Below are 14,919 nucleotides of genomic sequence, written 5' to 3'. Positions count from 1 at the left end.
GCAGAATCACGTGGGATCCACCTGCACGAACAAAAACAACAAAAAACCGTTTCCTAACAGGACCTTCATCCGGGAGACTTGCGCGGTCTCTAATTGCTCGGTTTTTGGAGGTTAGTTAAGAGACAACACCCCTTCAATTAGTGTCCCACGTGTTCGCCATCACCTGAAAAAGTGTGTGTGTGCGTGTGTGCGCGAGCGCAAAGCGCAGAGCCATTAGTCAGCTTTTTTTTTTATATTTAGCAGGATCTTGTCTAACACACACACACACAGTGTCAAAAAAACATTTCCAGGTTGATCTTTTCACGGGCTTAGTAAACCTCCAGTAAATGATGGCAAAGGTTTTTAATGGGAATAATGATAAAAGATTTGGAGAGTCCGAGTGCGGAAATCTGTCTTTCTTCTGGTTTCTGTGTGCATGAATAGAGGGAGAGAGTGGGGGAAAAGAAAGAGAGGGTGAGCAAGAGAGAATGAGGAAGAGAGTGTGTGTGAGAGAGAGAGAGAGAGAGAGAGAGAGACTGACTACCTGGCCGTGCGTAATTCTGGGAGGACTCCGTTGCGCGTCCTCTCGCCGAGCAACAAGATACTACACACCAAAAAAGAGAGAGGGAGAGACGGAGAGCGAAAGAGTTTGTGTGTGTAAGAGAGGGAGAGGAAGAGAAAGACGCGGAAGCGAGAGTTTTTTTTTCCCCACCGGAGGAGTACAATTAGCCAACGTAAAAACGTCTCCAGCGTCGAAGGGCGAATCATGTATCTGAACCGAGAAGAGGAGCATAACAAAGGTAAGTGCGGCTCGGACGCATCCCTGGATGAGTCTCATACAGCATCCGTCCCTGAGAGTATTAGATTGGATAGGGGTTGACTGCTAAGCACCTGTGAGTGTGTGTGTGTGTGTGTGTGTGAGAGAGAGAGAGAGAGAGAGAGAGAGAGACCGAGAGACAGGAGGGGACATTAGAGCGTCAACCGTGTCCCCCTCAGGATATAGTTTTCCATTGACATTGACTGTGCGCTGCCCGGTTTGCCACCTGAACCAAGTGCCACTGGATCCAGCCCAAGGTGACTTCTTGCATAAGCAGTGAACGGAGAACATGGAGAAGCTACTTGTTGGCTGGTTCGAAACACTGGCTGGAGAGGACATGGAAACACAAGGTCAAAGCAATCACGGGGCTAGGACGGTGTCTCCCCCCGAGGGAACCGCACGCTCCAGGGACTGTTAGGACAGAATGATGATAATGGTGCTGATTATTATAATTAATATTATGATTATGGGTATTATTATTAATATTGTCGGAAATGAGACACGGCTAATTGGAGGACGAACTGGTAATTAGGAGCCAAAGCTGCTGGTTAGACAAGCAACACCTGCTGCTCAGCACCGATTGCGGGCGTATGTGTGCGTAAATGCGTGAGCGTGTGTAAGCAAACAGACCCGCGGTGCGCCATGCAAAAAGAGAGTACAGTAATGCTTTGCTTCATGCCACCTTTTTTTTTTCCAGGGTGAGGTAATGCCTCTGTGTAGTGTATCAGTGATAACCAGGAAGGAGCGCTGCACGGATCAAGATGCACGGGTGCATCCGGTGCTGGAAAAAACACGCGCACAAATTCTGCAAGACCATTTCGTTTTGGGTTACCCATTTGCCCACTAAATAGCCAATTACAGTTCAACACTAGTGTACTCGACTCACTCCGGTGTGATTGCACCGATGCTGAAGGCGCTCGAGGCGCGCACCCACTGCTTCCTGTCTCGTTCTGAATTCGCGGCGCGTCTCAAGGTGGAGCGATCGGGCGCTAGATTGCGTGTGTGTGTGTGTGTGTCGCGCGGCTCCGTCGCTCGTGGGCGGGATTACGGCGCACGAGGAATCGGTGGATCGAATCACGTGAACCACGCGCATAAAAGACCTTATTTCCCTTTTGGTTCCGTCCAGGTTATTGCTGATCAAATGGGGGGGGGGGCTCATATCAAGCTTTCAAATGGGTAGTAAAGTCGAGGATGATGATTAGGATTATTATTAGGAGACTTACTGCGTTCTTTTTATTCATTTCTTATAATAATGTTAGTCTAATGAGACAAGCTCTAATGAGAGCTTGCACCTTTGCATTCGTTTACTCATTCTCGGTCATCACTTCATAGTGGTGGCAGTGATGAGGTGTGAACACATCTTTAGTGAAGTGCATACACAATTCCACTCGCCCCAGTTTGCAAAGGTTTTCCCTTCGGCCCCATTTCGTTTGCTGTTTATTTTTTTTCATTTGTCGGATGCCTGAAGACTCACTGCCCTGATCTGAACCCGAATCAATCAAGCCAGAACTAACAAATGATCTAAGACTATCAGGGAATTAGGTCAAATTTATGTTAAATATTATCATCGATGAAATAAGTCAAGTCCTAGCTAGAAGTAGCCCAGACTCTACAGACAGATCTGGGTAAGTAAGTTGCGTTTAAAAGAATCGGCCCAGTGCTTTACAGCCATAACAAAAATACCTGTGGCAGATCGAGCTGCAGGACACACAGGCCCGGATAAAAGCATAGCCGACATTTTTTTTTTTAGAGGAACACAGAGGAACCTTGCATAAACACGGAGAGAACAAACAAAACTCAGAGTGTAACTGGAGCTTTAAGACACAATGCTTTCCATTGTATCCACCACGCAAGGCTGCATGGTGGATGCAATTTTCTGGTGCATCCACCATGCAGCCTTGCATGGTGGATGCAACTTTCCTGTGCATTGTATGTCACAATGCACAGGAAAGCATTGTGACATACAATGGATACAATGCTTTCCATTGTATCCACCATGCAGCCTTGCGTACCTCATTTAAAACTGCAGCCTTTAATCCAAGTCTCTTCACTCCTGTTTACACCTGACATCTGGAGGGATCTGATCTCATGTGGACAGCTGAAGTTTACACCTGGCATTCTGAAATCGTCTCCGAGGGCCACTTGTGATTGGATTTCATGCATCATTTCCACTGGAGAAAGGGTGTTAACTGCGAGAATGAAGAATGGGAATGTGAGAGATGCTACAAAAAGCAGCAACATTCATCTGCACTGTTAGAGCATCCCCTTTGTCTTTTAGCCTAGTAGTGGGGTTCGCGTAATCTTCAGCCTAATTTCTAAGCAGTCTTAATACTATGGCGAGGATGCAGTTACAGGTCCTTGAATGCTTGTGTACATTGAGGTACTTTTATGTTCATATTCCAAATGTGATATGGTCACGTGTCCTATACACCCTCATAAGGTAGTTTAAGTGGTCAGATCACAGAGTGCCTCAAGACACACAGGACCTTATTCACCCATGTACTCCATGCTGTCCACTTATAATCGGATCACCCAGGATCCACCTTAATCCGCGCAAAAATATGTGCCTTGTTAGGGTTAATTTGGTTTGCTCAGAGGAGATTGCGTTGGAAAATGATGTCAAAGGTTATTAGACTAGCAGGTGACAAGAACAGTTTTTAAAGACATTAGGTTCCTTCAGGTCAAATAGTTTATAAAGTCAAACCTTTTTTCACACCTTCAAGAATTAAATTAGTTCAAGGGCATGGTGACAGATGATCACTTGACAGAGAAAAAGTGCTCAACCTTTTCTGACAGCTAAGGTTCAGATTTAAATGCATATTAATCTATCTATTAAACTGTATGATACTATACTTTTAAAAGAGAGAGAAGGAGACAGAGAAGCATTAAAATTATAGTATAGTAAAGTATAATAGATAAATTAATATGCATTGAACCATAACCATAACCTCCCCCTCTCTCTCTCTTTCTCTCTCTCTCTCTCTCTCTCTCTCTCTCTCTCTCTCTCTCTCTCTCTCTCTCTCTCTCTCTCTCTCTCTCTCTCTCTCTCTCTATATATATATATATATATATATATATATATATATATAAAAGAGAGAGAGAGAGAGAGAGAGAGAGAGAGAGAGAGAGAGAGAGAGATCCAAGAATTACAAAATAGGATATATTTTTATATTATTTATTTCCTTATACTTTTGTTTGGCTATTGATTTTCCTGATTGTTCCCATGTGTATTTAATACAGATATTTCAACATGAAATACAGACGATGCACATTTCCCATTCAGTGTGGAAAACTGTCACGAGACTGCTAACCTCCTTATGCTCCTCTCTGACCTCCTATCATCCTGATCCTATCATCCTGAAGTCATTGTTAAAAGCTTGTCTTGCAGTGTCTTTGTTTTGTTCTTCACCTACTATTATATTTACAAGATTTAATTTATTCAAGAAGGACACACCATAACTCATGTCCAATTATAATTATGTTTATTATAATGGAACATCTGGAAAACACTTTATCTCCTGTTATCACTTGTGTTATAACAGCTATAAATGGTCATTTTTCTCACCATTCTATTTGATTCTTTCTTTCTTGAAATTAGTAAGAAAATGTCATGACACTGAGAGCCTGGAAAGGGGGACATTTGGAACTAGAATGTCCTTATGTCTGTATCGTCTGTTTTTGTAATTTTGTTGTTTAAATAACATTTAAATATTTGTATATGTTGTGGCTCAGGGAACCGTGAAAAAGTTGGAAAGTTAGGTCAGTCATTTTATAGACACCCCTTGATGCCCCCTCATTAGACCTTCCTCTCAGTATGAATTCTTGTGAGCAAATAAAATTACACAGTAAATTCAGAATAAGCATTCCTATCAGTTTTCCCATTTAGAGCACTCAATTCTGGTGAGAATTAGTAATGTTACTAGTTACCAGTGATATATAACAGGTCTGTAAAGATGTGGTAGTTTAGTGGTTAAGGCATTGGACCTTGGATCCGAAAGTCATGAATTTAAATCCCAGCACCACTAAACTACCACTGCTGTGTCCTTGAGCAACGCCCTTTACCATCAACAGCTTAATTGTAAGTTGCTCTGGATAAAAGGGTCTGCCAAATGCCATAAATATAAAAAAAATATGTACATATCTTAAAATAGTATAAATGGTTTTACAGAAGGAATGAAGTACTGACTTGATTGAATATAGTTTTTATTCTTTACAAAAAAATAAGTGCCAGCTTTTATGAATAACAGTTTAATCAGTATAAGTGTTTTGTGTATTTATAGTGTTTTAGCTCACCTTCAAGCAGCTGGCTTAATGCTTTTTTTATTCATTCATTATTATCTCCAGTTAGGTTGCTAACTCCTGTTGAACACCTAAAATCCCTTTTAACTGTTGGAGACCATGCTGAATTTGCAGCTAAATTTTTATTTCATGCTCCGTTTAAAGTTACAGCTTCAATTCTTACTGGTACAAAGTACTGACACTTGAGATTCCTTCTATAAACCGATAAACTTTCTTTACAGAAAATTATTCTGACATCTTATTTAGACAAAAGATAAAACTATTTAGACCAAAGTTTGCAGATTCCGGACCCTTTGATTCATATGTGCTTTTTGAAAATTCCATTCCACATTTACTCCCCATTTCCTTAATTTTTCTGGGAAGATGTTCCACTAGATTATGGAGTGTGTTTGTGGAGATTTGTGTTCATTCAGCCACAAGACCATTTGAAAAGTCAGGTACTGATGTAGGTGATATGAGGAGGCCTAGGATGAGGTCAGTGTTCCAGTTCATCCCAAATGTGTTCAGGTCAGAACTCTAGAGCACTCAAGATCTTTAACCCTGGAGATGGCTTTGTGCATTGTCCTGCTGGAACAGGTTTGGGTCTTCTAGTTCAAGTTAAGAAAAAATGTAATGCTACCACATCCAAAGACATTCTATACAATGGTGTGCCTCCCACCTTGTAGGAATAGTTTGGGGAAAACATGTATGTATGGAAATGTCAGGTATTCCATTACTTTTGCTATATAGTGTTACTTGTATTATATAGTACTTGTAGCCTTACTGTATTTCTTGAGCTGCTTTTATAGAAAATTATTCAACACCTTCCAGCCCAATCTCACAGAAAAGACATTGCAGGTTCCTTATTTGCAGCTCCATCTGTATGTTAAATACAAATGCTCTGCCACAAGATTTGGTTGCATAGCAACATAAGAAATGTTCATTTGAATTCTCTGAATCCTTTATATTTTAATCAGACCGACACTACATTTGAATAGAGATGCAATATTTCAATAATTCATACATATATATATTTTTTTTAATATATTAAGTGTTGCTCATTTTAAGCATGCTTTTTATATCATTAGACATTATGAAACTTACACCTATAACACCTATAATAAGGAATAAGGATATAACACTAAAGACAATGTTGATTTGGATAAAATTAACTTTTTAAGCTTTCAGTCTTTGGACAGTCCCAGCTGCAGATGTAGGTGGCACATAAAATGAAGTTAGGGAACTTAGAAATCTTTATGATAAGAGAGAGGCCTTTATCTAACAACTACTTAAGATAAGATATGATATACCTTTATTTGTCCCACAGTGGGGAAATATGACAGCAGCCAAAGAAAAAGAAATGTGCAAATATATAAAATAATAGACATAATACCGTATATAGTATATACACAACACAACACAATGTATAAATACAAAAGGAGAAAAAAGAGCCCACGAGTAAGTAGTCACTTCAACCCACTTGAATAATATCCAGTCAAATCCTATTATTTGTTTCTCCTAACAAGTTTATATGATCGTAGATTCTTCAAATTCAGGGACTAATGAAAATGTCAAATATTAATAGGAAAACCTATTAATTTATGTTAAATGACTAAACACACAGATACTTCAATATATCTATACACAGCACATGATGTAGGGACTGTCAATTTCAATTATTAATTACTTTCCCAAGTGTGTAATGTGATGCATGGAACATGTGGACTGGTGTGTGTTGACATTATAATATTTGGGAAAGAATGTGGATGCAGTGGTTCAGAATGATGCAGAATGTTAAAGTTTGTGGGATTGTGCTTGTGTGTGTGTGTAGATGTGTGTGTGTGTGTGTCCGTTCAGGGCTGGAGCAGAGGAGATGAGAGAAACGCATTGATTGACAGTTCATGTATTATTCATTAAGTCCTGTTCATCACGGTGGTGTCGGTGTGTTGTGGAAGGCTTAGGGTAAAGGGAGTAAAGAAAAAAAGACTAATGAAATGTGCCGGATGTTAGACAGAAGAGAAGCATTAAAACCCTGAAACATTGAGTGTCACTTTGGACTACCCATACTGTCAATAATCAATACAAATGTGCAAACTATAATGACCAAGTAGAAATCCGGGACTTCTTTCTCATCGGCACTTTAAACTAGCGGATATTACCTAAAAGCCAGGCTTACTTGTCACAGTAATTGGAAACCTGCAGAAAGCTATTATACGAGAGATAACTGAGGAGAGACATTGATTTTAAGCTCTGGTATATCCAGCTTTACTCTTATAAAATGATTCACAGGCATAATAAATTGATCCTAAACTTAAGGCATTTAATCATTATAAATATTAGATGGCTATATTGGTAGTGAACTCTGTTCAATGCATGACATCTGGCTCTGCTTTTAGTGCTCACAGTACATACTGTTCCTGTCTTTTTTTTTTTTTTAGGTTCTCCTAGCCAGCTCGCTATCGAAGCCTTTTCCTCTTTTTTTTGTGCTTTTTCTTAGCAAATGGATGTTGCACATAGGCAGACCATGTTTTTTTCATAGTCGTTGTTCCACAGATATGTACTGCATATTCAATCATCACTACAAAGTTGGAAGCACAGTTGTCCTACTATACATGCATTGTGCTTCTGTGCTCAGTATAGAAGTTTTGTCATTCAGCTTGCAAGTGTTCTTTCTGTTAAACTCCCAAATGATTATTCAGGCATGCAGGAAAACAAATGGGACAGATGCGAAGTACAGAATGTACATTTGGACACACTGATAAACCCTATAAAAAATATGACGTATTTTCATGTTTTTCACTTGCCGAATGTAGTGTTAACTTGCAACGAGCATACAATTTTTAGCCAGTCTTAAAGGAAAATATGTATGCATCTAGCCTAGGTACACCTTCTATACACAGAATATTAGTGGGCTGAATTGAGCTTCAGTTGCTTAGCAATGTATCAAACTTTAACTCATTTGCTTTGTATGCCACATTCTGCATTGACATAATTACCAAAACTCACCTCAATGTAATGAAAAATTTGAAGGCTGAGCACTTAAGGTGTGTAGGCAGCCTATTGTTATGCTACGACTTTTTGGTCTATGGCACACAATCTGGTAAAAAGTTGTGAAATTTGGCACACTGGATGGGGATGGTATGGGGAACAGTCTAAACAAATTTGATAAAGTGCTGTAAACTCTTTAGCACTACTATTGGGTCAAATTTGAGCCCATTTGTAAGTACCTTTATGGACATAACTTTTGTGCCATGCGACCAAAATTTAAAAGCCGATTCAACTGACCCTATGAAGTCAATTTCTACTTATTTAGATCTTCCTCCATTTTGGATTTTGCCAAAAAACTGTTTTTAAAATGGTTCATGTTTTCATAAGATATAATGTGACTTTTCAGACTAATAAAATGTGTCTAATTTCTCCTATTTTTCTGCAAATGCTGAATTGCAAGTCGCATAGTTGTGTGGTGTATTAATGTAGGTAATCTTTAATAACATGGAAAGTTTTTACCATGTAATATTTTTTCTAACTACTGAGAACACAGAGGCTTTACATGTTTTCCAAATGCCCACGCTACTCTACTGTGTTACCATTTGATTTACAAAACCAATTGTGTTTTATGTGTCATGTCAAGTCTAAACATAATGTCATGAAAAGTACAGTTTATTAATGTAGTGGGCAGCATTTCATGAGAAAATTAAAGGTACAATTAAATAGCAAAAGATGCAATTATTTACATATCAGTCTCACTTTCATAGTATATTGACTGCTATTTAGTGTGTTTGATAAAAATGCATTGTTACAGAACGTGACCTATAGACCATTCAAATAAAAAATTTGATATGGTACTGTGCAGTGAGCTGTATGCTTGTGCCAGAGCGTTGATTTTTAAATAGTAGAAAGTGATGAAAATAAGGTTTCTGTAAAAATAGGTTGAGAGTATTTTAAATGCAAAACTTTGTATAGATTTAGGCTTAATGCATTGCAAAAGGGCAGGAAGGAGACGCCACATATGAACACTTACGGTAATAAAAAATGAAGGTGAAATGAAGGATGCAAAGAATTAAGGATGGATGAAGTAGCCACAAATGCAAAGGGAGAAGAAATAAAACCTTGAAGTATTCATATTTGACCCCCTTTTATGCATATGGAGAGTCAGTGTTGTTTGCCAATGTGAGAGAAAGTACCCCTGCGGCATTTTAACTTTGGTGAACAGTAATTAACTCCATCCATCTTAAGAAAATTGCTTTATCCTGATTCCGGGCGCAAAGAAAAAAAATTATCCTGGATGGGATGCCAGTACATTGCAAGGTACCATATTCACATTCAGACATCTATTCATACCTAGGGGCAGATTAGAATCTTCAGTCCACTTATTGCCATGTTTTTTAAAAAGTGGGAGGAAACCAGAGAGCCCAGAGAAAAACTCAGACCCATTTAGAAACCCGTTTAAGGCAGTAACCCAAGCTCAGGATTCAAACTGGCTTTAAGCTGCCATACATGCAAACACTGTGTATTTCCTGGAACATGTTTGCATTGAGCCGCAGAGATACAGTACTTCTGTTTTTGTTTTCAAATCATGCTTTCTGTAGCTTTTTTTAACCTATGTAGGGTTAAACTGTAGAACAGCTCTTGTGGCTGACAAAGAAATATCACCCGCTTACAAGCTGGGGATTTATTATTATTACATAAACCTAGTGACACTTCGAGCACAAAGCATGATGCGAGCACATAGCATGATGGCAGTAATGCTAAATAGACTTTATTTATTATTGATAGTAAATAAAACTTGACATAAAGAGCAGTAAGTGAATGCCTGAAAAATGGGATTTGACCTGACAGATTATAATTGAATTTAAATGAATGCTAGAATAAAACATAATTTTGCACCTTTTGGACATGTGAAAAAAAAAAGATTTTAAGGGAAAATACATTGAGTCAGTACTTACGATTTATGCAGTGGTCCAACAGAATCACTGATTTGCTATCTAATATATATTTGTCCATAAATATATATAAAATGATTCCCAATAATCTATTCCCTTCGTTCCATAGCTTTTCTTTTCTCTTGGAGCCGTGCCACGGAGTGCCTGTTAACGTTGGAGTTTCTATCCATATCTGACATAAGGCAGCAGGATCAGCACCTGTGTTTTTTGTAACTGTATGTTGCTTGTAGCTGTTGTTTCACGTCCTTTGATTTGATTGGATGGTCAGAGAGTGCACTAGTCAGAGCTTGCACACCGCATCTGTAGCAAACAGCACAAGCTCAGATATTCGTGTAGACTTCATAGCTGTTTTTTCATTATACAATGGCTGATGAGTATACTTACAAGGACATTTACAATACCAACTTTTCAAGAAAAGCTGGACATCGTGAGGAAAGGTCAGCCAAAACAGTTCAAAACATAAGGTTATCAGGTAGTGCTACCACACTATAAAAAACAATCACTGTTATAAAAAAAGTAATAGATCAAATGCAAAAATGCAGAGAAGACGACCAACAGTTTGTGTTTATGAACAGTTTAGTTCATTAATGAACAGCTGGCAACAAGGACAAATCAGCATCCAAAGATGTTTAACTGAATGCCATTAATCCTGAATCGTTCTTCCTCCCTTGTTGATTATCCATTTATGCACTTCCTCTTATCCCTGTTTGGCTCTGGCACTTGCCAATCACAGTGCACTTGGACCTCTTCCATGCGTATAGAGCGTGGGAATGACACATTTTTTCACCATTCTGACCCGAAACTCTGACACATAGCTGACCGTAAAATTACATGACTGTTACACGGCTCTATTCTTTTCTCGCCTGACTCAATATTTCTCTTTCAACAAAAGAGTCCGGAAGCTTCAAATGATCTTACTGAACCAATTCTCAGAAGAAAGCAGTAGTCTGAGGCATTAAGATCGAATTGTCAGTGTCTGTCATGCAACATGTTCCCTTTTAAAACCATATAATGTCTATATCCTTTTATACATTCATTCGTTTTGAGTAACCAAAGCACATTTTGGCATCATTGCGTCCATCACAGTGCATATACATATCCTTGAAGAATGTAGTTACCGTATTTTTCGGACTATAAGCCGCAATTTTTTTCTGAATTTTTCCTGGGTTTTTCTTGGTTTCACAAACTTCAAGCCAAAAAACTGAGCGACATATTAGACTAATGAAATTTCCGAACAGAAACGGAAAAAACGCACCTCACCTGTGTTCTGAGCTGCACGGCATCGGGAGAATAAATGTTTCTTTTAAACGCACGACGATGCCAAAAGATAAACTCCCGAGAGAAATAGTTGTGAAAGGAAGGAGGAAGACAGTGAACAATGACTTTCTTGGTAGGCTTCTGTTTAGATACAAGCCGTTGTAACGTGTTGAGTCTGGGTGAAGGGAGAGCTCGCTAACTCCAATTGCAACAGAAATCATATAAGCACAGACAGGTTTCCAAAACTCGTGCTTTTTTATTTTTCTTGGCAACAGCGTTACGGGTTAGTCAAAGAAAATTAGAAATGAGCATCAGAAAATAATAAGGACATAATCCTTGTCTTGAACACATGCAGTAATACCGGAAAAATTCAGTGCCAGGATATTCCCAAAATACCGCTATGCTCCTAAAGGAAGCGCAACATATTTCACCCGTTACACCGTGTGTAACATGTCTTTCTTTAAAGCCTGTGTAAAGTTAATTAGTTTTATTGTAGACACTGCGGTATATAGACAGGTGGGGCTTATTAATGTTCAAAATAAAAATATTTGTAAAATTCAGTGTATATATGGGTGCGCTTTATAGTCCGGAAATTACGGTAATTTGCATTTCAGAGCTTTTCAAACAGCGTTTCTATTTCTTTTTTTTGCTTTAAAGAAATCCAGAGATGGCAAAAGTACACACATCCTTCACTCAAGTACAAATATGCATGTTTTAAAAGATTTTGGTGAAGTTAGTGTACTGACTACACTTAAAAAAAAATGTAATGAGTGAAATTAAAAAGATGTCGGAAAACTGACAACTGAAAAATTTACTTAAGTACAGTCACGAAGTATTTGTACTTTATTACTCCCTATCTATGTAGAAATCTTTAAAATGGGGGGCTCACGCTTCACTTTGAAGGTTTAATATGCTAAATGTCAAAGCTGTCATTCTTGACTCTCATAGGAGGTGATGTTTGCCTACTTCCTGTCTGCATTTAAAGTGTGTCTAATAGCAAATTGCTGTGGTAGCTTAGTACACGGCTGTGTAGTCAGAGGGAATTTAAATTGCCGATGGAGACAGGGGAGTGTATGTGTGGGTGTGTGTGTATGTGTGTGGGGTGTAATGACAAGATTACAAACCCATTACAGCTAAATGATGATGATAAAAGCAGAGAGAGAAATACAGTGCAAAGCTGCTGAAACGAGGTTGCAGCATGAATGGGGTCCCGTGAGGGACAAAGGAGCAGCGCAGCTGTCGTCTTTGCTTTTGTCTGAGTCTCGAAACAGGTGACCCCCGCATGTATCCGAGGTGTACTAGGGTTAGGAGACATCGACTTCATTTATAGGTCTTAGATGCGATTAAAGAGAGAGGTCGAGAGAGAAGCCAGAGATCGAAAGTAGCGTGAGTGATTATTGCTTTAGTCTGCTACAAGAGCTAATTACAGCCTTTGTGCATAACTACCTGCCTTTGTGTATGTGTGTGTGAGTGCATGTGCACAAGTGTGTGTGTGTGTGTGTGTGGTTAAGTGTTTTGACACAACTCTACTCTCAGCTGTAACAGTAATGAGAGCGTAGTGCTCTGTGCATGACCGCACGGTAAGCGTCTGAAACAAATAAATCAAATAGCTTCGCTCATCACTTTGCTTTCATTACAAAAATCTGACACTGCCTAATAGTTTAACACAGGTGTTCAACCCAGCTTTCATTGAGCCTTTGCACATAACTTTCACATACCTTTATGTTTTGCATGTTCATATTTTTCTAGAAATTAAACTCAGGTCATGAAATATTTAACTCCATCACCATTACGATAATACAATCCAAAAAAACATATATAGGAAATCTATGGTCAAGTAAATCCCACAAATATGCACATATCTATTAGAATAATTCAGATTTGTTCTGTAAGTCAGGTGTCAAGGAAGAAGATAAGCCACTAGTGCCAAACACTTTTTCAGATTTGGTACCTGAGATGATGACCATAAGATAAGTATACATTTTATTACCCAGATGTAGTAATGACATTTTATAAACCGTGTAAATCAGAAGCAAGATCTAGTGATGTTTTGCAGTTTATATATACAAATATATAGTTGGAGACAAAGTGAATTCTCTAGCCATCATTTTGTAAACCATGGTTAGCATTTTCGAAAGCCTGAAACTATCAACAATAGAATCTAAATGACATGATGCCATTAATAAAGAATGGAAAATTTCAATTAAGCTTTAATGTGAAGCCTAATTCAGCGTTCCATCTGACCATGAGACGCCAAACCCAGAAACATAATTGTGTGTTTATTTGTGTGTGCACAGGCTCTGGCTTTGGCTCAATGATGTACAATGATGTTTTTGACTTCCTGGTCCTTTCACTGTCATCTGTCCTTCCTGACAGGAGTATCTTTAAGCAGTCACACAGTGTGAGTGTGTGTGTGTGTGTGTGTGTGTGAGTGTGTGAGTGTGTGAGTGTGTGAGTGTGTGAGTGTGTGAGTGTGTGTGTGTGTGTGTGTGTGAAAGATAGCGCAAGTGTGACAGAAGTAAGTGTATGTTAGAGAGGACATGCTGGCATGATTGAAAGGTCACACAGAGGAGAAGGGTGTGTGTGTGTGTGAGAGAGTGTGTGTGAAAGAGAAAGCGAGAGAGAGAGACAGACAGACAGAGACAAAGTGAAAGACAGAGAGATAAATAGACTGAGAGAAAGACAAACACACAGAGAGCGAGAGAGAGAGAGAGAGAGAGAGAGAGAGAGAGAGAGAAAAACTCAGTTCCCTTATAAAGAATGCAAAAGTAGGATGAAAGAGAGACAGACCCATTCATCCATCTATCTCTCTATCGATTTTAAGCAACAGCTTTATATACTAAAAATGCTGCTTTCATTTTTACCTCAAAAGATGGAGGTCAAAGTTTTCGACCTTTGTGCATTCAAGCTACAAAGAGGAAAAAACATGAATGCCATCATTTTCCTTTTTGCTAGCAACAAGCCAGCTAACTGTAATAAGTAATGTATATTTTTCCAGAAGACTGTAAACTCAGTGTTCTATTTACATTTACCTTAATGGCATTCTAGTGTGTGTGTGTGTGTGTGTGTGTGTGTGTGTGTGTGTGTGTGTGTGTGTGTGTGTGTGTGTGTGTGTCCCTTCTTAGTGCTAAGTTTAAATCATTCACGTGTGCATTGTGCAGAACAATGCTAGCTGCTAATGCTAGTGGTAAGTTTGTGCTTTTTACATATCCCATGTACACGTTTTTTTTTTTTTTTTTTTTTTTTTGTGCATATTCAGCCACAAGGGTGTTAGTAAATTCAGGTACTGATGTAGGAGGCCTGGGGTGCAGTCAGCATTCCCCTTCATCCCAAAGGTGTTTTTATAGGACTGAGGTCAGTGCTCTATAGCAGGCCATTCAAGATCTTCCACTCCAATCATATAAAGCATATCTTCATGAAACTGGTTTTGTGCACAGGAGCATTGTAATATGGGAACAGGATTGGGTCTCCTAGTTCAAGTGAAGGGAAAATTGAACGCTACTGCATCCAACAACATCCAATACAACTGTATGCCTCCAACTCTGTAAAAACAGTTTGGGGAAGAAACAAATATGGCATCTAGAAAAGTCAGGAGTCCTAATACTTTTGTCTATATAGTGTATCAGGCTTGTAAAGATAAAACGT

The 14,919-nt window shown here is 38.8% G+C and overlaps 1 protein-coding gene across 2 annotated transcripts in view; it reads left to right on the top strand.

The window, feature by feature from the left end:
• Nucleotides 1-222: 222 nt before the first annotated feature.
• Nucleotides 223-14,919, top strand: part of syt7a (synaptotagmin VIIa) — a 146,459-nt gene continuing 131,762 nt past the window's right edge. For both annotated transcript variants that reach the window (XM_083546320.1, XM_083546319.1), the window contains exon 1: nucleotides 223-779. In XM_083546320.1, coding sequence (XP_083402446.1) covers nucleotides 746-779 — 34 coding nt within the window. In that variant the 5' untranslated portion in view covers nucleotides 223-745. The remainder of the gene's footprint in view (nucleotides 780-14,919) is intronic.

Source organism: Silurus aristotelis, assembly GCF_946808225.1.
Source record: "Silurus aristotelis genome assembly, chromosome: 7".
In the NCBI taxonomy this organism is placed as follows: domain Eukaryota; kingdom Metazoa; phylum Chordata; class Actinopteri; order Siluriformes; family Siluridae; genus Silurus; species Silurus aristotelis.
Note: the sequence above shows the minus strand (reverse complement) of the source record. Positions and strands in the feature narration are given on the sequence as shown.